This window comes from Leucopleurus acutus (assembly GCF_964270905.1).
Source record: "Leucopleurus acutus genome assembly, chromosome: 3".
Classification (NCBI taxonomy): Eukaryota; Metazoa; Chordata; class Mammalia; order Artiodactyla; family Delphinidae; genus Leucopleurus; species Leucopleurus acutus.
Window position 1 is genome coordinate 145838653 of NC_139145.1, and position 25003 is coordinate 145863655.

The following is a 25003-nucleotide window of genomic DNA, read 5'->3' on the forward strand; positions in this document are numbered from 1 at the left end:
TTGACATATACACGCTTGCTATATTTAAAATAGATAACCAACAAGGACCTACTATAGCACAGGGAACTCTGCTGAATATTCTGTAATAACCTAAATGGGAAAAGAACTTGAAAAAGAATAGATACATGTATATGTATAACTAAATCATTTTGCTGTACACCTGAAACACAACATTTTTAATCAACTGTACTCCAATATAAAATAAAAAGGAAAACAAAACAAAAGAGGTGGCCAGAATTCAATTTCCTTCTCTCACATAGAATAGGAATTGCTGGAACCCTAAAGCCAACCATATCCAGACCTTGTGATTTAAATATTAGGTAAGGTGTGACTGCCTTGGGTTTGATTATAAAAGTCATTGTAAGTAACAAACTTATAAATGAATCAGTCCTAATGTATGCATTGTTCTTTTCCCTTGAAAGGGTCTAATGCTCCCTGTCTGCGGTGTACAGAAAATCACACAAGTGCTGGTCTTGCCCCTCAAACCAAGGAGGTATGTTTAGAGTATGAGAGAGAGGAGACTGTGGTGAGCCCCTGGATGGTACCTTCAGACATCCGTGCGATTCTGTATGAGAGTCACAGTTCCCTTCTACAGGTACACGTTGTTCCAGGTTCCCGTTTGCCTAGTGGTTCCTTGGGTTCTTTAGGACTTTTTGTTGTTGTTTATTTATTTATTTAGTGGGATGTAGACATACTGAAAGACTATTAGGTCAGTTTGAAGTAGCGATTCAAAGCATCTACACTTTTGGCTTAGTACTCCAGCATTTATCATGCAGAATTTTCCTTGACTGTGTATTTTCTTTTTAACCTAAAAAAAAAAAAAAAAAGACTCAAAAAACAAGACACAACAACAAAAATGTAAGAACAGATCATTGTACTATAGACATAAGAATCTGTTCTGTCCACTCTTCAGACTTGGCGCCAGCATCTTGTGTCAGGGGATGCTCATTCAGCCCACTGCCAATCTAGATGTGCTGGGCAACCGCAGCCCTGGTTCCCTTCATGTTTCCTTCAGTGCTCGGTGGATGAGCAGCTCTAGAATCTTTGGAAAATTTAGTTCATGTTCCATTTATTTTTTCTCAGGCTAGGACCACAACTTACTGTCTTTCTCAATTTGATAGGACTCATCACCAACTGAAGAAAAGCCAGAGCCTCCTTTTGGGGTGGATGGCACGGACAGCTTGTCTGAGAGCACGGGCAGCATCCTCAGCAAGCTTGACTGGGATGCCGTCGAAGATATGGTGGCCGGTGTGGAGGACAAGAGCCCGTCTGTCCACCGGGCCCTGGACCTGTAAGACCTGAATGTCACTCTGCTTCCACGCGAAGGCCAGCAACTCAGTGTTGTAGTTCTGAAAGATTTGTGGGTTTAAGGGAGAGAAGCAATGAAAGAAGCAATGTGAATTTACCACCTGCAGGCATATTATTACCTGGATTAGACATTTTAAGAGGAAAAATAAACATTTCTCAGTAAGTTTGCCTTCGAGGGAAAGGGGTTAACTATAGATGTGTTATATGTTTTTGCATTTGACTTATTATCTTTAGGTATAATTTTTTAAATGATGAAATAAACAGTACCTTTCAAGCCAAGCTTGTATAATATTTAAGCTTCTTTCAATAAAAACCTTCTGTCTTGCCTCATCCTTTACCCCTTGAGTTTTAAGAAGCAACCTTAGCTGGGTAAACCTGATAGGAAAAAAAAATGCTTTCATTGAGGTGAAGAAAATCACTCTCTCACCAGAGATGCTCAGTAATGAACTCCATTTTAAAAGATATCCTAAAATTGTGTAGGACTTGGCTGTGGGGTGAAAAGGAACCAGCCACCTTCCACTAATCCTGAACTTCTAAATAAAACATGTTCCACATGGGCCAGGTCTTCTGTCCTCTGTCCTGTATCATGAAAAGCCTTGGAGGAAGAAAGAGTTGGATACTTTGGGTGCCTTGCAGAGTCTGGCCACTGCTACTACCCTGCACTTTGATTTCTGCCTTGTCAGCTTAGTGGGGCCACTGTGATCTGCTTGGACATAGCTCGTTATGCTGGAGTTGGGATAATACCCTTAAAGCAGAGAGCCAAGCATTTATGAGACTTACCTCATGAGCTTCCCTTCCCTCGGGGATCACTGTCTCGCACTGCACGCTGCTGTCCAGTGTCTAAAAGCAGTTGCCTCACATTTTTTTGTCCAATTTTATGGTTAAGGCATGCAGACTGGTCACGTGCCAGTTACTTTGTCATAGCTGCAAGTGGAAGTCTTTTCTTGGTCTCAGTCAATTTTACATCCGTACAGCAAACCTGAAAATAAGGACTGAAGGAGGGTAGAGCATGTCAGCAGAAGACTGATGGTCCTAGGCAGCCTCCAGCCTCTAGCTTGAATATGTTCTCTTAGTCTTCAGAAAACTGCAGTACGACAGTTTTGTAGCATGCCTGACACAGGAAAGAAACATCCTTACAAGGAAGGGTCTAGACTGCATACCTTCCAAACAAACAAGGGTTAAAAGAAGCAGTTTCCATATCTAGATTTCAAGCACTTACCATGCTTGGGAATACCTCCAGTTATCAAAAGGATTCCCCAATTTCTCAAAACAATATTATTTTGCTCACATTTTTATTAGAAAATATACAGCATTTAGTATCATGTATATCTGAACTAAAGCCACATCTGAGTGTCCTGTTCTTAATTCTGGCTGAGTTTGGAATCTGTTAGCAAAGGAAGCTCAGACACAAAGCTTCCAAGAAATTATATCCGTGGGCCTGGCTTAGAAACACCGACTGCAGCCTTTCTTTCCTACTTCAGCTCCTACTCTTTCTAGCTTATAGTATATGCTCACGTGTTTGACGAATTCACGAAAAGCCGTTATAGCTTATACCCTTTTCTATTTCTCAGCAATTCAAATAATTATGTACCATGCTTTGTGTCCTGTTTAGCTTTTCTATAAGAAATCAAACCTTGATCTTACTGAGGAAATCTGAGAGAAAGGAATTTTGCAGAAGTCACATTGGTAGCCCTCCAGAACTCCAGTTTCCTTTAAGCTTTGCTTATACCCTGACCATTCATGTGTGTTCAGCATTTGGACTGTGACACTATGTCATTAAGGTGACCCTAGTGGAAACTAATGCTTTCATTTTTTCATACAAATACTGAATCTGGGGAACATCTGAGAGGAAAGAATCCTTGTTAGTTAAGGTTGGTGTGTAGGTTAGGAATGAATCTATATATATGGGGCCTAGGGCCAACTTCCATGGCAGGAGTTGCCTAGTTGAAGGGAAGAATTTTATGTAGGATTTTTAAAAACGGATACTAATTTTAAAAAGTATTTAAAATATATTCAAAGTCATTAAAGGTAAAAAGCTGATTAAGATAACCAGCGTTAAGAATTTTAAAATGGTAAAATATTTTACCATTTGATAAATTAATTTTATTCCTTCTAAGACCTAAGTGAAAGGATAATAAAAGAATTTTTAAATGTATAAATCAACACAAACGAAGAGAACTGGAGAGGAGATATCACTGGAGGAGAGAAGTCACAGGAGGTGTAAGAGGGTGAGGAGGCCATAATAGAATTTGTGCAGAGGAGGATAGTGCAAAGAGCTCCCAGTAGCTATGCCCGAGGCAGGAGTCCAACTTCCCACCTGATTACTTTAGAGCAGAGATCAGCAAATCTAGCCTGCTTTCTGTTCTTGTAAATAGAGTTTTACTGAAAGACAACCTGCCCATCTATTCACATGATATCTACGCTGCTTTTGCTTGTCAGTGGCAGAGTTGCATAGTTGCTACACAGACCATGTGACTTGCAAAGCCTAAAATACTTATTTTCTGACTCTTTAGAGAAAGTTTGCCAACCACTGCTCTAAAGTGGAGCTCACCAGATGAAATCCACCTCTAACCCTTCAGAGCTTCAATAAAGAGCTTCAATAAGCTTTCTAGTACCTTGCTCAAAAACCTGAATGGACAGTTAGGCATCACTTGACACAAAGAGAAAGCCCTTATCATGAAAGGGAGAGTCAAAATTAAATGAGCAGAACAACAACAAAAAGATCATGCAAGAAATAGAACAAGTGGTTTTTTAAAGCTAACAAATTGGAATGCTCCGGCAACGACAGAGGAAGCCCTATTCTCACATTTCCGTTAATAAAGAAGACATATTTCTTATTGGTGAGTGGCAAGAGTTCAACATCAATTGATTCCCATTTTAAAAACGAGTATACATGCATTCACCAAGTCCCTACGTCTGGCGTTTGACGAGTAAGGGGCAGCTACTTCAGGAAGCTAAGTAGATTAAATGTTTGCTTTGCAGAGCACTCCCCCAGCAGATGGATGGGTGTCTAGATTTGGGGCAAATGGCAGCCAGCTGGACTGCAAGTCCAGGCTACAGTATGTACTCTCCCCTGGCTCTGCTGACAATAAAGCTGTTAGTTTTATCTGTATCTGACTGCAGTTTATAATTCTAATCAGAATTCCAAGGACTGAGGAATGTGATTTATCAGCCTCCTTAACTCTGAACACGTGAAGCACTGGCTGTGGCTTGAGCTCAGGCCTCCAAATGGCGAGAATGCTACTTTTTAATCTGACAGATAAATATGAGATGTTGCATTCATAAAATAAAACAAGTTACTGTATGAAAGGAGCAATCAGAGAACAAGAAGAAACTCTTTGAAATTTAAAATATAGCTGAAATAAAAATTTTAATAGAGTTAGAAGATAAAGTCAAAAAACTGTCAAAGATAGACTCAAAAGACAAAAAAAACCAAAAAACGTAACTGAGGAGATCAGTCCAGGAAGAATAATAACTGACTAACAGAAATTATAGAGAGGGGCTTCCCTGGTGGTGCAGTGGTTAAGAATCCGCCTGCCAATTCAGGGGACACGGGTTCGATCCCTGGTCCGGGAAGATCCCACATGCCGCGGAGCAGCTAAGCACATGCACCACAACTACTGAGTCTATGCTCTAGAGCCTGCGAGCCACAACTACTGAGTCCATGTGCCACAACTACTGAAGCCCATCCACCTAGAGCCCATGCTCCACAACAAGAGAAACCACCGCAATGAGAAGCCCACGCACCACAACGAAGAGTAGCTCCTGCCCGCTGCAACTAGAGAAAGCCTGCACACAGCAACAAAGACCCAACACAGCCAATAAATTAATTAATTTTAAAAAAATTACAGAGAGAAGAAACCAAGGGGAAGAAATTATCAAAGAAAATTCTCCATAGCTAAGAACACAGATCAAAAGTCTATAACATGCTCTGTAGAATGAATTTCACAAAGATATCCACTAAGAAACACCATAGTGAAATTTTACAATATGAGAAATAGAGAAAATATTCTAAGTTTCTAGAGCGGGAAAGCACAAGTCATAAACAAAGGAATAATCATCAATGTGGTAGCAGCCCTCTTAACAGCAACAACACAGGCTAGATTATGGTGAAAATACTTTCAAAGGGAAAAATTTCCATTTAGAATTTTAGACCCAGCTATCAACCATGAGGTGAGAATAATGACATTTTCAGACATCTAATGATTCGAAAATTTTGTCCTTATGTGTCCATTCTTAGGAAACTACTGCAGGATATGCTCAAGCAAACTGAACATTTTTAAGCAAAAAGGAGGAAGTTTTGGGTTCCAGACATGGGTTCTGGATCCTACCAGAAGAGGGATAGAAAAAGTCTGGTAGAACACCTTTGCAGCAGTCCTGAAAAATCGGTCCAGATTGGTGCAAAAGTAAGAACAGCTCCAGGAAGGAGTTTCTTGATGGAGGAATGCAAGAGGGGCAGGGAGGGAGAAGACTCAAACAAATGAATGATATGAAAGAAATCTGTAATTCTTTTGGAGCTCTATGTGGAAATTATGTAAGTGAAAAAGCAAAGCAATTTCACTAAAAGGAAAACAAGAATATACGATAAAGGAAATGTATTCATAGTAAACTTAGCTCTGATTGAACAATATTTACATAGTTTTATATTACATAAATTCCTATTAAATATACTGATATCCATACTGGGAGGAGAGGGAAAGACTATAAGAGCCAAGTCTTTATCATAAAAAAGTCAATAGGGGACTTCCCTGGTGGTCCAGTGGTAAAGAATCCACCTTCCAATTCAGGGGACACGGGTTCGATCCCTGGTCGGGGAACTAAGATCCCACATGCCGCGGGGCAACTAAGCCCGCGTGCTCTAGAGCCTGCATGCCACAACTAGAGAGAAGCCTGCACGCTGCAACAAAAGATCCCACATGCCTCAACAAAGATCCCGTGTGCTGCAAAAATAAACTAAGTCAATAGATGATAATATAATTCAATATCTAAGTTCCAGAGTTAATAAATTGCAACAGTACATTCTTTAGAAATATGCATGTTAGCTACCCAAGGAAATCAGAGTGGTTGCCTGTAATTATATTAAAAGCCTGTCTCATTAAAATCTATCTTGGAATTACTCTGAACTGTATAAAAAGGATTTTAAAGATTCAGTTGACAGTTTTAAGCTATCCAAGACTATTTTTCTCTTTTTTGGTTCCTTTCCTCACTTCAAATCATGATTATTCCTCATGGGCTGTCCTCCAGATGAATCAGGGGTAAGTCATGTTGTCTTTTGTGTGGATATCTACCCAGGAATACTTGTCTCACTCATCAAAACTTACTAAGGAAATTCACACCTGTTCTCTCCTCGTTACAATTTAATTTTTAATTGTTGGCCATTATTTTAGCCTACCAAAGCTATGTGACCAACTTAAACATCCTAACCACTTCTACAAATAAGGCTACTTCTCTCCTTCTACCACCACCACCCCAGCCAGAGTTATCATCATCACCTTCCACAGGGCGTTATTGGTCCCCCCATATCATTGTCAGTGCTCTTTAAAAAATGCAAATCTGGACTTCCCTGGTGGTGCAGTGGTTAAGAATCCGCCTGCCAGTGCAGGGGACACAGGTTCAATCCCTGGTCTGGGAAGATCCCACAGGCCACAGAGCGACTGAGCCCGTGCGCCACAACTACAGAGCCTGCGCTCTAGAGCCTGCGAGCCACACAACTGCTGAGCCCATGCACCACAACTACTGAAGCCCATGCACCCTAGAGCCTGTGCACCACAACTGCTGAGTCTGCATGCTGCAACCACTGAAGCCTGCGTGCCTAGAGCCTGGATTCCGCAACAAGAGAAGCCACCGCAATGAGAAGCCCTCGTACAGCACCAAAGAGTAGCCCCCACTCTCCACAACTAGAGAAAGCCCCTGCACAGCAATGAAGACCCAATAAAGCCAAAATAAAATAAAATAAATTTAAAAATAAATAATTAAAAATGCAAATCTGACTTCACAAAAGCAAATCCCTGTTCTACTTCCCACCTATCTTAATTTCTTAATGGCTCCCCATTGCTCATAGGACATCCTTAACATGGCCTACAAAAGCGTGATTTGGCCCATCTATTTCATCAGCTTCATCATTACTTTTTTTTTCTCTGCCATTCACAGGAACTGCAAAGCTTTAAGCGATATGCGCTTTTCTTCAGGCCCTTTGCATATGCCTTGTCATCAATTTGGGATTCTTCTTGCATCCCCTTCTTTCATCTAATTTTTTTCCCTCAGACTTTATAGAGTTCAACTATCATGTCCCTAAGGAATGAACTGCTGGGAACCAAGAAAAAAAAAAAAAAAAGAGAAGTTCTCCCTTTTATCAGTGGTTCAACCAACATTATTTGGTATCTATTATATATATTACATGTCAGGCTTTATCCGAGGATTAGTTTCACTTGGAGAAGGAAGCCTTTCTTGTCTCCCCCAACCCTCCAGACTATTTTAGTGCTGCATACTCTCATGATTTCTGTTACTTTTCCTTTTAAGCACTCATTTCAACTGTAACTTAGTAACTATAATTGTGTACTTTGTGGTTCATTTCCTATCTCTTCCACTAGAAACACAAGCTTGTTGCCAATGGGTCCAGCACAGTTTGTTGCTGATAGTATGCACTCAGCAAATACTTGTAAAATAACTGAATTTGCAAAAACTAAAAGTAATGAACCAGTGTCAATACCAAGTGATCTCCAAGACAAACAGTATGACAGGAAAAAAAAGAGGTAGAATCCAATGCTTTAAGCTCAGGAAAGGAGTGCAGAATGTAGCCTGTGATTCCTTCATCTCTGCAGTACCAAACTCCACCTGTTCACTTGATTCATTCATTCTTACGGTCACATTCCCTACCCGGTTTCCAGAACCACTCTACCTCAGAAATCCCACACAGTCCTCTGACTTTATCACTCCACTACTCCACTTCCGCCACTCTCATTCTACTTGCTCTCCCACTTCACGGAGACCTCTGAACTTTGATCCTTCCATTTTCTCTCAATCCAGCTCTTCAACTATACCCCCAACAAACTCCCGCCCCTGGCTCACTGATGAGTCACTCCTGCTGTGCAGCTGAGTGCTGCTGGGAAAAATAATGCCGGTTGGCATCTTCACAATCCCCCACATTGTAGCCAGTGAGTGCTTTTTCTGAACCACAACCCTGAGGATATTTACTGTTTAAAGCCCTTCCAAACTCTTAAATATGCTTTTTAGGCCCTTTATTATCTGCTTTTCTCTCTAGCTTCACTACTCAGCATTTCAGTACTCTGTTGTCTCTCTTCCCGCCCTTGCCACTCTCCCTGATTCTCATTTATTTCTCAACTCAACCACAATCTGGCTTTGCTCTCATCCTCCCTGAAACAACTCTCCCTAAAATTTACCATTTACATCCTGAATGGCGGGATCAAGCATTTTTCAGTCTCAGTCTTACTGTGGCATTTCACGTGCTGCTCTCTACCTTCCTGAAACTCTCTAATCCCTTAGTTCTGGATTCTTCCCAGACTCTTCTAATCATTTCACCTGCCTCCATCACAAATGCATATTTTCTTGCTGCACCTTAAATGTTAGTAGCCTCCAAGGTTGTTCTTTGGCTCTGCACTGCTTGCTGTAACCACAACTTACGTGGCTGATGAGTCCCAAATGTAGCCCTTGACCAAACGTCCCCCCGAAAGTGTCATGTTCCCACCTTCTGCACATCACCTGAACATCCCATAGGCACTCACTTTCAACAGATTTAAAATTGAACCTAGTCATCTGAAGTAGAGAAACCCGATAGCTATTCTAGACAGCTGCCTTCTTTTACCTTATCAGTCAACTGTCAAGTCTTGCTGTTTTTAGTTCCTAAATACATCTGCAATCTCTCCAATCTTCTTTATCCCTACTTTATCATCATTATCCTAGTTCAGGCTCTAACCATCCCTGAGACTATATTGCACTAATATCCACTTCTTGACACCCTTAAATCTATCCTCTAGTAGCAGCCGGAGTGAGCTTTCAGTAATCCCTTGCTTAAGGTCCTACCACTCCCTACACATTTAAATTCTCATAATTCTATACTTACCTCTCCTTAGTTCTGTAACTTCATTTTTCGATACTTTACTACCCACACCCTGTGCTGCTCACACTTCAAGTTCCCACTTAGCATGGCTAAATGATTTTATTTACCAAACTTCATGTAACACTTATTTCTGAAACAATGGCTTCAGACTATGTCTTCTGACTTCTCATCAATCCAAGTTTTAGTCTTCTATATTAAGCCAGGTAATGTAAAAGATAATTAAAAATAGAACACATAAAATATTAAATTTTGGGCTTCCCTCGTGGCGCAGTGGTTAAGAATCCGCCTGCCAATGCAGGGGACACGGGCTTGAGCCCTGGTCCAGGAAGATCCCACATGCCACGGAGCAACTAAGCCCATGCGCCACAACTACTGAGCCTGCGCTCTAGAGCCCAGAAGCCACAACTACTGAAGCCTGTGCACCTAGAGCCCGTGCTCTGCAACAAGAGAAGCCACTGCAATGAGAAGCCTGCGCATAGCAACAAAGACTAGCCCCCACTCACCGCAACTAGAGAAAGCCCGGGCGCAGCAATGAAGACCCAACGCAGCCAAAATATAAATTAAAAAATATATATATACACATACTACATTTTACCATACCCATTTATCTAACAGGATGGTAGGCATCTCAAAAGTTACATTTAGCCATCAAGTAGCCTTCATTCAGATCTCAACGTGTGCCTGAAGAATGACCTGATGAAATCTTCCTTATTAAGCACATCTGGAGGGTTGCTCTTGGCTCACTCTTGGCTCTAAGTAAGTATGTAGCTTACAGGTAACAAGTCACCTCTTTGAGCTTCAACTTCACCTTAAAAAGAAGGGTTTGGATTAGAAAGGATCTCTTAACTTGTAATCCATAGATTTTCAAGTCAGGTCATTCATACACAGACCTGGGTGGGGTAACCATAAATCCCTTGAAATTGTATGCACAATTCTGGATATAAATTTGTTCAGTTTTCTAAGGAGAGAGAGTTCATGGTTTTCATTAGGTTCTCAAAGAAGTTCATGAATTACAAAGTGGTTAAGAACATCTGGATTAAAGGATTTCTCAGATTCCTCATATTGTGTAATTCTGTATTTTTAAAACTACAGAATGTGCAGATCCACTGTTGGTTTAGCTTTTATGACAAACCTAGATTATAATTACTTTTCCCTTTCATTTCAGAATCTAAATCTAATAAGGGTAAGCCTAAATTATAATTCTAGGCAAGTTATGATCAAGCCAAATTTACAGGCATGTCTTAGCAGAAGAAAGGCTAATGTCAAAGGTGAAGACCCTAGAACTACTTGACAAAGTAACACAAAATAACTTTTCATTTCTAAGTGTCTAAGTGACTGAGATTAAACAATGACTGAAAAAAATAACAAATACAAACACAGAGGCAAAATTCCATTCAGCAAAAACTGTAATGCCTATGAACTATAGAGTAAAAAATAATCAGTTTGTAGTCCACTTATTTCAAACAATAATTAACACAAAAGTTTCTAACAGAGGGACTATAATCCTAGGGTATCCTCTGTTATCTATTTAAACCTCTGTTTCCTTACTTCAGTTCTTTATCTCCAATTGCTTGCTTGGCATTTGCCAAGTAGAATTCAAAGGATGTTTATCACCATCTATCTGAAAACTAGACCTATCTCCTTACTTCATTATCTCTGTAATGGTACCTCTGTTCTAATTATCCACGCTCAAGAATAAATACATGAGTTTGGATGAGAGACAACGACTCTTAAATGTACAATAAATTCAGGTAAGAAAAATGATTACAAACCAGAAAATAACTGTTATCCCTCTATTTAGAATTAACTATTTTCTTAAGAATCCAAAGACTTTATTCATGAAAAATTTGCAAATAAAAGGCAGATGAAGATACATATAAAAACTAAAAAAGGACATTTTTGAGGAAAGTGAAAATATGAACACTTACTGGATACTTGAGGTCAAGGAGTATTTAACATTTAAAGATATTTTTATAGATGAAATAATATGATGCCTCGGATTTGTTTCAGAAAAATGAGGGAGAGGAGTGTATAGGGTATAATGCAAACAAGCTTGATCAGAAATTCAGAATTGATTGAAACTGAGTGGTAACTACATGGTGGTTCCATAACAAAAAGTTAAAAGTTAAATTCTGATGAGAAAAAAAAATTGTGTGCATATGGCATCACTATGAGCAACGAAGCCATACACAACGGGAGTCTTAAAAAGGAAGGGTGGGTTGGTGGTTTTCTCTTGGTTGTCATGCAAAACGTACGAGGATTTTATGACCACTTGGTCAATATACTATACAAACTGGAATTTGGTCAGTGACCTTTCTATCATACCAAATTTACACACAAATGTTTCTCAGATGGGACCAATAGGACAAGTGAATTAAAAAAACCTTCACATAAATAAAAATAAAATCAATTTGTGTAATAAGTATCTCCTATGACAAAAATTAGCGAAGGGTTAAACTTCATAAATAGTTTTAAAATGAGCAAGGCAAAAGGTTCACACAAGCAGAACTTTTGTAGAGCAAACATTACTATCGAATGTTTCAAATTATTATTTTTAATGGGTAATCTGATGCATTTTATATTTGCAAAAGTAATCTTATTCCAGTTGATATCAATATTTCTAAAGATGCAGACTACCTGGACATTAAGATAGGGACCAGGATGAGTGCTTTATGCAACTAAAAATGGTGTGTGGGAGAGGGAGAACCATACACTTTCTTGGTTAAATTCACTTTCTAAATGAAGGTATGATAAATTTGCTTGCTGGTCATGAAATCTATTGGGTTGGCCAAAAAGACTTACCTGTCTTCATGAAACAGACTACAGTTGTTACAAATTGCCGTGTCCTTCAGTTTACCTGCTAACAATTCAAATACTCAACATATTAACAGAATAAGCCATATACTACTTTCCCCTAAAAGTTCAGAATTTCTTCTCCTAGAGATTACTAAATTCTATTTCCTGAATTTGTATCTTGGTACGGATTTTAAAAAAAATGACCCATTCGTCAAAACAACAAATAATTTAAATAAGAAAATATTAAATTTCATATTAATATAAAGTGAAGGCATACTTAGGAATGTTCATTTCAAATATAACCTCTTTTCAATACAAATCAATAAAACATGGTACAGCTTACTACTTATCAACAAACTATAGATTGAAATTTGTATATTCCCAATACACTTCAAAATTTTGATTTTGTACAATTGACTGCCAAGGCCTTAACTTATTTTAGTGTTAAGACCTAAAATCACATTTGAGAAATCTACTTTTTGAAAACCTTGGTTTGTATATTTAAGGGTTTCATCAATTATATCAATATTAATATATTAACAGCTAAAATATTGGAGCTTAGAATAGATGGAAAATTCCTGAAGACAGCAATTCATCTATGACCAACCAAGCTAACAGAAGCATTACTCTAAATAGGATCCCCAAGTATATATACTCCAAGGATCCTTTAAGAACTGTTTACTTTCAAGAGGGATCCTCTCCTTTAATGCTTGATGTTCAATTAACTTAGAGTAGTGAGATGCAATTACTCCAACTCCAAATTTAAATCCCTATTATAACATTTAAAAGCAGATTACTAAATCCTGCTGAGCCTCAGTTTTCCTTATCTACAAAATGGGGAAAGAAGATTTAACTAGCAGAGTTTTTGTAAAAATTAAAAGACACCATGGGGACTTGCCCGGTGGTGAAGTGGTTAAGAATCCACCTGCCAATGCAGGAGACACAGGTTCGAGTCCTGGTCCAGGAAGATCCCACATGCCGCGGAGCAACTAAGCCCGTGTGCCACAACTACTGAGCCTCTGTTTCTAGACCCCACGTGCCACAACTGAAGCGCACGTGCCTAGAGCCCATGCTCCGCAACGAGAAGCCACCTCGATGAGAAGTCCACGCACTGCAGAGTAGCCCCCACTCGCCGCAACTAGAGAAAGCCCGCATGCAGCAACGAAGACTCAACGCAGCCAAAAACAAACAAACAAATAAATAAATGTTCCTTTAAAAAAAAACAAACACCATGCATCACTGAATGTCAGCATTCAAAACTGGCTTTTTTTTTTTTTACCCACATCTCTATTCTTTAAAATTCTAGAGGTTGGGTTTTACATTCTACTTTTCCTAACTGGTATTTTACTCTTATTGATATATCGTTGTTTTCAAAAGCCATCTCAAATCTTTTGCTGATAAAACTCCAGAGGCGAAAAAACCCAATCTATAATAGTTTTGTCCCACGTAGTTCATGGTAAAAAGGAAGAGGAAACATGCAATTAAGTGGAAGAAAAAGAAGAATGAGAAAACATTTCCTTCAAGAAAATGTTCTGAAATAATTCCACATAGGAAATGGATCCTGTAAAGGTATTTTCATAGTGGTTTAATAGGTGTTCACAAAAAGGTATTTTATGGCAATGTCACTCTTCCTCACAAATTGAGTATCTTCATTTATTGGCCAATTTCATAAAACTTAACATTCTAGAGGTCAGATTTAAAAAGCTGACTTAAAAATAGTACATATTTTTAAAAAGACTTAACTTTGAAACAGACCTCATCCCCTGTAAATTTTAGGCATTACTATTTCTGAGCATCAACTATGCAAATCAACTAATTAAATACCCACCTCCCCATCTGCAGTAACAGATAAATGACAACTGCTCCCAAAAGATGTATAAAACATTTAGAATAGAAAATGAGTAAACATCTCAACTAGTAAAATTACTCCTTTTTCAGCATTAAAAAATAACTTGTGAAAAATGTAATGTTATTATGAAGTGTCATAGTCATCTCAATTCTATTTTGAAAATAACACATGGCATAATTTTAACTAAGAGAAATGCTAGTTTTCCAAAATAGCATGACTGTTACCTTTCCCCAAGACTGTTATCTTTTCCCAAGGTTTAAAAAATAAATATTACCATCATGACATTACTAGAAAGAAATTGAAGCATACAAGGAATAAACTATAGTTTCTTTTATATCAAAATGTACTCTTGAAAATGTGTTTGGCACAGTGCTAAATCATATATAGTTAATACTAAATATTGCAGGATACAATAAAACCCTGGAATTAATTGTTTACACCCTCTTATGGGAATGAAAATAATAGATACCAATTATTCAGAAGTCAGCCTATACAAACTGTATAAACAATATTTCATGTTTTGTTTTGAAAACCAGTGATATAATAAATTTTACATAAAAGACTGCAAAATAATATAAATGGATTTAAACAGATCTTTACAATAAGAAATTCAAATGGAAACAGACAAGTAACAAAGAGAAGTAAAAAAATTTATTGCAGTATTCGCTCCACCAGATTGCCTGGGGATCCCTTTTCTTGTATTGTTTTCAGGGTGACCTAATACATCAAAATCTACATTTACAAAAACTCCTTCTGCAGATAGGTCATAGATACTGCATGCTTTTTTTTTTTTTTTTTCCCCAACAGAATAAATTATATATCCAGGAGATTCTGCCATTTTACAGCCTGGAAAAAACAATGCTTCCCTGGAAACTGGGCTAAGCTAAAGAAAGCCATCCGCTGCTAGGTTAAACTCCAAGAACACTTTATTAAGAACATTAACAGACTAATTTCCAACATTCACTTGTTTATTTTTTAAACAGAAAGTTTTTTTTCCAAGATATAAACAATTTTTGTTAAACTATAATACAGTGGGAGTAAAAATGAACTGAGAATCTGTTTCTGCTGCACAACAGCGAAGGGAGCTCCCACAAAAATGTTTTGCCCAACATTTCCTTCTTTTGTTCCTGCATCCCAGGTTCCATTCTTACTCTTCATAAAACTGATTTTTTTTTTTTTGCCAGAATGTTGATATTTCAAGTTTTTCTGCCTTTAAAAAAAAACTCCTGTAAATTTGGCTGCATGTACAAATTCATTAGCTGGAAGTCCCGTCCTTGGCGGCATACAGGGATCGTAAAGTCTGAACAACTTTATTAGTCAGCTTATTAGCACTCGTTAGAGCAATTTTTTTGTAAATAATGTCTGACTCTTTAATAGTGTCTACCCAAGGCACCAGTTTGCGGCCATCACGGCGCTTAGCCTCAGTCCAGGAGCCACTGTAGGAGCCTGCCATCCACTGAACACTGAAGCCATTGCTGGTTTTCTGTACTACTCTTGCAATTTGTGGTCGATCTTTGTACTTTGGACAGCAAATAGCGATGACATCCATGACGTCAACACTTTCATTCATCTGTGCTGCCAACTCCGTAGAGTCTGAATTTCGTTTTGACCTTCTCAATGACTAAAACATTGGGAGGGGGGAAAAAAGACCAAGTGTTACACAAAATAATTTTAGTGAAATTATTGTTTTTATTGCTTTTAATCCCTTGACGCCGGGAGTTGGGATTTCCCAGCACACTTCCATTGCCGGCAATGAGACGCACCGTGACCGCCAGCGCCAAGGGGTTAACATATACTTGTAAAACCATGTAACTCTTAATTTGTACCCGTGTCTTTACTCTTATTGATATATAAAATTATATATACATATGAACCATAAAGCTACATAAAACTTATCAACAATAAAAAAGGATAACACACATTAATACAATCCAAAGAAAAATTAATAACCCTTTATGCTGGATAAATCTCATTTCTGTTTTTTTCTTTTTTATTGTCTTTTATGTTAAACTTTCTACAAAAGGATGTATAAATGGATAAGTAGAGAATTTCTATCTACAAAATATTTTCTCTCATAAGTATTACATTACTTGGTGTACATTTAATAGACTGACATATATAAGCACATAAAAATCATTTTACGTAATACGCTGCGAAATACGTTGACTCCTCCTCCGCCTCACCCCTGAAGTGCCTCCTCCTCTATCCTCCCCATCACTTTCATCATCTTCTGTCTCTGCTGCTGCATTATTTTTAGGGCTGCCTCCTCCAAGCAGCGAGGTAATTGCTTTGTTCCGAGCATTTGTGCTAGCTGACACCTCCCCTTCTTCTTCCTCTTCATCAGGGTCCAGATGTTCCATGAGAAGTTTGAACTACAAAAATTAGATATTAATTTAGAATTTTAAGTAACTTTTTTCAAACAAGACTGCCAAATTCCTAAATGTTTTCCTTTATTTAAAATTTTTTTCCTAAATGTTTTCCATGGTAGTGGTTTGGTGTGGGTGAAACAGACTTTAGCTATTGTCCAAGTTGGGGGCTGGCAAACATTTTCTGTAAAGAGCCAGATAGTAAGTATTTTTGGCTTTGCAGGCCAAAATGCAATACAAAAATGAATGGGCATGGCTGTTTCAATAAAACTTTATTTTACACAAACAGGCAGTTGGCCAGATTTGGCCCATAAGCCAGATGTTGCGGACCCTGATCCAAGTTATCAAGCAGCCAAGTGATTACTAATTATTGACAGACTTTAAAACATTTCTGCCCCCATTTTCTGCTCTCCACCAAGATAAGAGGATACAATAGGAAACAAAAAATGTTGAAGAATTTTAAAGAACTAAAATAAATGTCAAATTTAGAGTACAAGGTTTGCAGTCTATGAATAATATGAAAACCATTGTGTACATTACATTCTTGGTCAAAAAAAGTCATTATTAGTTGTGTTCAACTACCAGCTTTAAGTAGATTAAAATTAAAGACTTTATTTTTACTTTTTAGGACAATCTCGAAAATTTTTTGAAAACATTAAAAAACTTTTATTCTGGTAAAATATACATAACATAAAATTTACCATTTAAAAGTGTTTAATTCATTGACAGTAAGTATATTCACACTGTTGTACAATCATCACCACAGTCACTTCAAAAACTTTTTCATCATCCCCCAAAGAAACTCAATCTGTACCCATTCAATACTCCCCCCCACTCCTGAGACAGTGGATGTAAGAAGAACTACAATCCTGCAGCCTGTGAAATGAAAACCACAACCACAGAGAGACAAAATGAAAAGGCAGAGAATTATGTCCCAGATGAAGGAACGAGATAAAACCGAGAAAAACAACTAAATGAAGTAGAGATAGGCAACCTTCCAGAAAAAGAATTCAGAATAATGACAGTGAAGATGATCCAGGACCTTGGAAAAAGAATGGAGGCAAGGATTGAGAAGCTGAAAGCAATGTTTAACAAAGACCTAGAAGAATTAATGAACAAATTGAGATGAATACAATAACTGAAATGAAAAATATGCTAGACGTAATCAATAGCTGAATAAGAGGCAGAAGAACGGATAAGTGACCTGGAAGACAGAATGGTGGAAATCACTGCCACGGAACAGAATAAAGAAAAAAAAAAAGTAAAGAAATGAAGACAGCCTAAGAGATCTATGGGACAACATTAAATGCACCAACATTTGCATTATAGGGGTGCCAGAAGGAGAAGAGACAGAGAAAGGACCAGAGAAAATATTTGAAGAGATTATAGTTGAAAACTTCCCTAACATGGCAAAGGAAATAGCCACCCAAGTCCAGGAAGTGCAGAGTCGCAGGCAGGATAAACCCAAGGACAAATATTCCAAGATACACAGTAATCAAATTTACAAAAATTAAAGACAAAGAAAAATTATTAAAAGCAACAAGGGAAGAATGACAAATAACATACAAGGGAACTCCCATAAGGTTAACAGCTGATTTCTCAGCAGAAACGCTGCAAGCCAGAACGGAGTGGCACGATATATTTAAAGTGATGAAAGGGAAGAACCTACAACCAAGAATACTCTACCCAGCAAGGCTCTCATTCAGATTCCACAGAGAAATCAAAAGCTTTACAGACAAGCAAAAGCTAAGAGAATTCAGCAACACCAGACCAGCTTTGCAACAAATGCTAAAGGAACTCCTCTAGGTGGGAAAGAGACTAGCAACTTAAAACAATCTTGTACATATACAGACTGCTATATCAAAACCTCATGGGAACAGCAAACCCCAAAGCTACAATAGATACAGAAAAAAGAAAAAGCAACCCAAACATAACACTAAAGATGGTCATCAAACCACAAGAGAAGAGAACAAAAGAGGAAAGAAAGAAGACCTACAAAAACAAACCGAAAACAATTAAGAAAATGGCAAAAGGAACACACATACCGATAATTACTTTAAATGTAAATGGATTAAATGTGCCAACCAAAAGACACAGGCTCACTGAATGGATACAAAAACAAGACCCATATATATGCTGTCTACAAGAGACCCACTTCAGACCTAGGGACACATACAGATTGAAAGTGAGGGGATGGAAGAAGGTATTCCATGCAAATGGAAATCAAAAGAAAGCTGCAGTAGCAATACTCATACAGGACAAAATAGACTTTAAAATAAAGACTGTTACAAGAGACAAAGAAGGACACTACATAACAATCAAGGAATCAATCCAAGAAGAAGGTATAACAATTGTAAACATATATGCACCCAACTTAGGAGCACCACAATATATAAGGCAAATACTAACAGCCATAAAGGGAGAAATTTACAGTAACACAATAATAGTGGGGGACTTTTAACACTCCACTTTCATCAATGGACAGATCAGCCAGACATAAAATCAGTAAGGAAACACAGTCCTTAAATGACACATTAGATCAGATGGACTTAACTGATATTTATAGAGCACTCCATCCAAAAGCAGAAGAATACACATTTTCTGAAGTGCACATGGAATATTCTCCAGGACTGACCACATCCTGGGCCATAAAGTGAGCCTTGGTAAATTTAAGAAAACTGAAATCATATCAAGCATCTTTTCTGACCACAACACTGTGAGATTAAAAATAAACTCCAATAAAAAGACTATAAAAACACAAATACGTGGAGGCTAAACAATATGCTACTAAACAACCAATGGATCACTGAAGAAATCAAAGAGGAAATAAAAAAAATATCTAGAGACAAATGAAAATGAGAGCATAACGATCCAAAACCTATGGGATACAGTAAAAGCAGTTCAAAGAGGACAGTTTATAGCAATACAACCTTACTTTTGGGAAACAAAAAAAATCTCAAATAAACAACCTAACCATACACATAAAGCAACTAGAGAAAGAAGAACACACAAAACTGAAAGTTAGTAGAAGGAAAGAAATCATAAAGGTCAGAGCAGAGACAAATGAAATAGAGACAAAGAAGACAAGAGCAAAGATCAATGAAACTAAAAGCTGGTTCTTTGAAAAGATAAACAAAACTGATAAACCTTTAGCCAGACTCATCAAGAAAAAAAGGGAGAGGACTCAAATCAATAAAATGAAAAAGGAGAAGTTACAGCTGACACCACAGAAATACAAAGGATCGTAAGAGACTACTATATGCAACTGTATGCCAATAAAATAAACAACCTGGAAGAAATGGACAAATTCTTACAAAGGTACAGTCTCCCCAGACTGAACCAGGAATAATTAGAAAATATGAACCAATTACAAGCACTGAAATTGAAACTGTAATTTAAAAACTCCCGGGCTTCCCTGGTGGCTCAGTGGTTGAGAATCCGCCTGCCAATGCAGGTGACATGGGTTCCAGCCCTGGTCTGGGAAGATCCCACATGCCATGGAGTGGCTGGGCCCGTGAGCCACAACTGCTGAGCCTGCACTCTAGAGCCTGCGAGCTACAACTACTGAGCCCACGTGCCACAACTACTGAAGCCCGCATGCCTAGAGCCCGTCCGTGCTCTGCAACAAGAGAGGCCACTGCAGTGAGAGGCCTGTGCACTGCAGCGAAGAGTAGCCCCCCTTGCTACTGGAAAAAGCCCGCGTGCAGCAACAAAGATCCAACGCAGCCAAAAAACAAACAAACAAACAAAAACTCCCCAAAAACGGAAGTTCCGGCCCTGATGGCTTCACAGGCAAATTCTATCAAACATTTAGAGAAGAGCTAACACCTATCCTTCTGAAACTGTTCCCAAAAAGTGCAGAGGAAGGAAAACTCCCAAACTCATTCTGTGAGGTCACCATTACCCTGATACCAAAACCAGACAAAGATACCACTAAAAAAGAAAATTACAGGCCACTATCACTGATGAACGTACATGCAAAAATCCTCAACAAAATACTAGCAATTCGAATTCAACAATACATTAAAAGGATCATACATCATGATCAAGTGGGATTTATCCTAGGGATGCAAGGAGTTTTCAATATCCACATATCAATCAGTGTGATACACCACATCAACAAACTGACAAAAACCATATGATCAGGACTTCCCTGGTGGCGCAGTGGTTAAAAATCTGCCTGCCAATGCAGGGGACACAGGTTTGAGCCCTGGTCTGGGAAGATCCCACATGCCGTGGAGCAACTAAGCCCATGTGCCACAACTACTGGATCCCCTGCGCCTAGAGCCCATGCTTCGCCACAAGAGAAGCCACAGCAATGAGAAGCCTGTGCACTGCAATGAAGAGCAGCTCCTGCTTGCTGCAACTAGAGAAAGCCCACACTCAGCAACAAAGACCCAATGCAGCCAAAAATAAATAAATCTATATATTAAGAAACCCCCAAATGATCATCTCAGTAGATGCAGAAAAAGCTTTTGACAAAATTCAACACCTATTTATGATAAAACTCTCCAGGAAGTGGGCACAGAGGGAACCTATCTCAACATAATAAAGGCCATATAAGACAAACCTACAGCTAGCATCATACTCAATGGTGAAAAGCTGAAAGCATTTTCTCTAAGATCAGGAACAAGACAAGGATGCCCACTCTCACCACTTTTATTCAACATAGTTTTGGAAATCCTAGCTATGGAAATCAGAGAAGAAAAAGAAATAAAAGGAATCCAAATTGGAAAAGAAGACGTTAAACTGTCACTGTTTGCAGATGACATGATACTATACATATAAAATCCTAAAGATGCTATCAGAAAATTACTAGAGCTCATCAATGAATTTGGTAAAGTTGCAGGATACAAAATTAATACACAGAAATGTGTTGCATTTCTACACACTAACAATGAAAGATCAGAAAGAGAAATTCAAGAAACAATCCCATTTACCACTGCATGAAAGAGAATAAAATACCTAGGAATAAACCTACCTAAGGAGGCAAAAGACCTGTACTCCGAAAACTATAACATGCTGATGAAAGAAACCAAAGAAGACACAGATGGAAAGATATATCATGTTCTTTGATTGAAAGAATAAATATTGTCAAAATGACTATACTACCCAAGGCAATCTACAGATTCAGTGCAATCCCTATCAAATTACCAATGGCATTTTTCATACAACTAGAACAAAATATCTTAAACTTTGTATGGAGACACAAAAGACCCCCAAATAGCCAAAGTAATCTTGAGAAAGAAAAATGGAGCTGGAGGAATCAGGGTCCCTGACTTCAGGCTATACTACAAAGCTTTAGTCATCAAAACAGTATGGTACTGGCACAAAAACAGAACTACAGATCAATGGAACAGGACAGAAAGCCCAGAAATAAACCTACCCACCTATGGTCTATTAATCTATGACAAAGAAGGTAAGATTATGCAATGGTGGAAAGACAGTCTCTTCAACAAATGGTGCTGGGAAAACTGGACAGCTACATGTAAAAAAATGAAATTACATCATTCTTTAACACCATACACAAAAATACGCTCAAAATGGATTAAAGATCTACATGTGAGACTGGACATTATAAATCCTCCTAGAGGAAAACACAGGCAGAACACTCTCTAACATAAATCGCAACAATATCTTTTCTGATCCATCTCCCAGAGTAATGGAAAAAAAAAAAACAAAAATAAACAAATGGGACCTAATTAAACTCAAAAGCTCTTGCACAGCAAAGGAGACCATAAACAAAATGAAAAGACAACCCACATATTGGGAGAAAATATTTGCAAATGATGTGATTGACAAGGGATAGTCTCCAAAATTTACAAACAGCTCATGTGGCTTAATATCATCAAAACAAATAACCCAATCAAAAAATGGGCAGAAGACCTAGACATTTTTCCAAGGAAGACATACGGATGGCCAAGAGGCACATGAAAGGGTGTTCAACACTGCTAATGATTAGAGAAATGCAAATCAAAACTACAATGAGATATCACCTCACACCAGTCAAAACGGTTATCATCAAAAAATCTACAAACAATAAATGCTGGAGATGGTGTGGAGAGAAGGGAACCCTCCTACACTGTTGGTGGGAATGTAAATTGGTACAACCACTATGTAGAACAGTATGGAGGTTCCTTAAAAAACTAAAAATAGAGCTACCATGTGACCCTGCAATCCCACTCCTGGGCATATACCCAGAAAAAAACATGGTCCGAAAGGATACATGCACCCCAATGTTCACTGCAGCACTGTTTACAATAGCCAAGACATGGAAGCAACCTAAATGTCCATCAACAGAGGAATGGATAAACAAGATGTGGTACATATATACAATGGAATATTACTCAGCCATAAGAAAGAATGAAATAATGCCATTTGCAGCAACATGGATGGACCTAGAGATTGTCATACTGAGTGAAGTCAGACAGAGAAAGAGAAATATCATATGATGTTGCTTTATGCGGAATCTAAAAAAAATGGTACAAATGAGCTTTATTTACAAAACAGAAATGGACTCACAGACTTAGAGAATGAACTTATGGCTACTGTGGGGGAAGGGTAGAGGGAATGGATAGTTAGGGAGTTTGGCACTGACATGTACACACTGCTATATTTAAAAAGGATAACCAACGAGGACCTACTGTATAGCACAGGGAACTCTGCTCAATGTTATGTGGCAGCCTGGATGGGAGGGGAATCTGGGGGAGAATGGATACATGTATATGTATGGTTGAGTTGCTTGGCTGTGCACCTGAAACTATCACAACATTGTTAATTGGCTATACTCCAATACAAAATAAAAAGTTAAAAAAAAATCTAAAAAAACCCCACCCAACTCCCCATTCCTGCCCCCCCACCCCGTAACTTCTGTTCTATTTTCTGACTCTCTGAATTTGCCTTTTTCTTTTTTTGGGCTACACTGCAGCTTGAGGGATCTTAGTTCCCTGACCTGGGATTGAACCTGGGCCCTCGGCAGTGAAAGCACGGAGTCCTAACCACTGGACTGCCAGGGAATTCCCTGAATTTGCCTATTCTTAAAGACACTTTAAAAGCACAATTTATACACTCACGTACTCACATACTTCTTAGGTGGGTCTATATGTAACAGATATACAAACACACACACACACACACACACACTTGTACTGCTTCTGTAAGAATACATGAAAAAGTAGTAATATTGGTTGCCAGAAGGAAGAGGAATAGAATGGCTGAAGAGGGCAGGAGGATGACTTTTCATGGTTTTTCCTTTGATGAAATATAAACCATGTAATCCACTGAATTAAAAAAATACATATATAGTCACAGCTTTTCTCTAAAACTTGCCTAAAAACTTTGCTTTTCACTAAAATAAAGTTAGTGGTCAGCTGGTATTTCCTAGGAAAAAACAATTGTAGTGCAGTGGGTGAAGCGGGAAAGACAAGCTTTAACTAACTCATTAAAACTACATAGACAAAAATAAGGAGTGATGGGTCGCGAAGCATACCTTCAATGAAAGGAGGTAGCTATCTGTCTCAAAAGAATTTACTTTTTAAAAAAGTCATTATCAAAATTAAATATATTTTGGTTTCACTACTCACATCTAGATACTGTTTTACTATACTCCTCTTCACATCTTCAGTGATTCTGGAATTAGCCATATCACTCCGCAGGAAGTCCAGTGTTTGTTTGGGATGAAAATGAACTCCTGTTTTTCGGTTTATCGCTTTATCATACACTTTTGCAGATTCAGATGGAGAGTATTTCTGAATTTTACTGTTTTGGGAAAGCAAAACCATTAACTTAAAACAAATTTTTTAGGCATTTACATTTAAATTGATTCTAGTTAAATTTTATTTAGTTATAATTAAACTTCTTGTTATACAGATTTTAACCAGTGAAATTGTATACAAAATAAATATAATTTTAAAAGGGGAAGTAAAGACACAAAATCAAAGATTAAAAAGAATACTCTCCTGTTTCTGTCAGTATTTGTCTTGAATAGAGGTATCATTTAAATGAAAGTAGTTTCTCATGTCTATTTCTTAGCACCATGATTGTGACTGTAGGACAGTTTTAATGTAACTACTCAATACTACCTAACTGGTTTACCTCCTTCTACTGTTTTGTGCCCCAACTATTCATTCTCTACACAGTGACCAGAATTATTGCTTACAAACCTGTTTCACATTATTAACAACTCTGTTTCAAAATTTTTCCAACACCTTAGCACTGCCCCAAGACTTTACAAGGTTTTAAATTATTCTGAATTACAGGCGTATCTTGGAGACGTTGCGGGTTTGGTTCCAGACCATCGTGATAAAGCAAATATTACAATAAAGCAAACCACATGAATTTTTTTGTTTCCCAATGTGTATAAAAGTTACGTTTACACTATATTATAGTCTATTAAGTGTGCGACAGCATTATGTCTAAAAACAACATACATATCTTAATTTAAAAATATTTTATTGCTAAAAAAATGCTAACTATCATCTGAGCCTTCAGTGAATCGTAATCTTTTTGTAATAGCAACATCAAAGGTCACTACAAAACATAATAATAAAAAAATTTAAATACTGTAAGAATTACCAAAATGTGACACAGAGACACAAAGTGAACAAA

General features: G+C 37.9%; 2 protein-coding genes across 9 annotated transcripts in view; one reads left to right on the plus strand and one right to left on the minus strand.

Moving 5' to 3' along the window:
- The window catches only part of CPLANE1 (ciliogenesis and planar polarity effector complex subunit 1), a 129325-nt gene extending 127767 nt beyond the window's left edge, over window positions 1-1558 (plus strand). For 6 of the 8 annotated variants that reach the window (XM_082835810.1, XM_082835813.1, XM_082835812.1 and 3 more), the window contains 2 exons: window positions 423-595; window positions 1122-1558. In XM_082835810.1, the coding sequence (XP_082691936.1) occupies window positions 423-595; window positions 1122-1295 (347 nt within the window). In that variant the 3' untranslated portion in view covers window positions 1296-1558. The remainder of the gene's footprint in view (window positions 1-422; window positions 596-1121) is intronic. The other 2 variants (XM_082835814.1, XM_082835816.1) reach the window with 1 other exon arrangement.
- A 13158-nt stretch (window positions 1559-14716) lies between these two features.
- NIPBL (NIPBL cohesin loading factor) overlaps window positions 14717-25003 on the minus strand; it is a 190643-nt gene continuing 180356 nt past the window's right edge. The window contains exons 45-47 of the mRNA XM_082836913.1: window positions 23980-24154; window positions 16214-16402; window positions 14717-15651 (exon numbers count right to left, since the gene is read on the minus strand). Of these exons, the coding sequence (XP_082693039.1) occupies window positions 15286-15651; window positions 16214-16402; window positions 23980-24154 (730 nt within the window). The 3' untranslated portion in view covers window positions 14717-15285. The remainder of the gene's footprint in view (window positions 15652-16213; window positions 16403-23979; window positions 24155-25003) is intronic.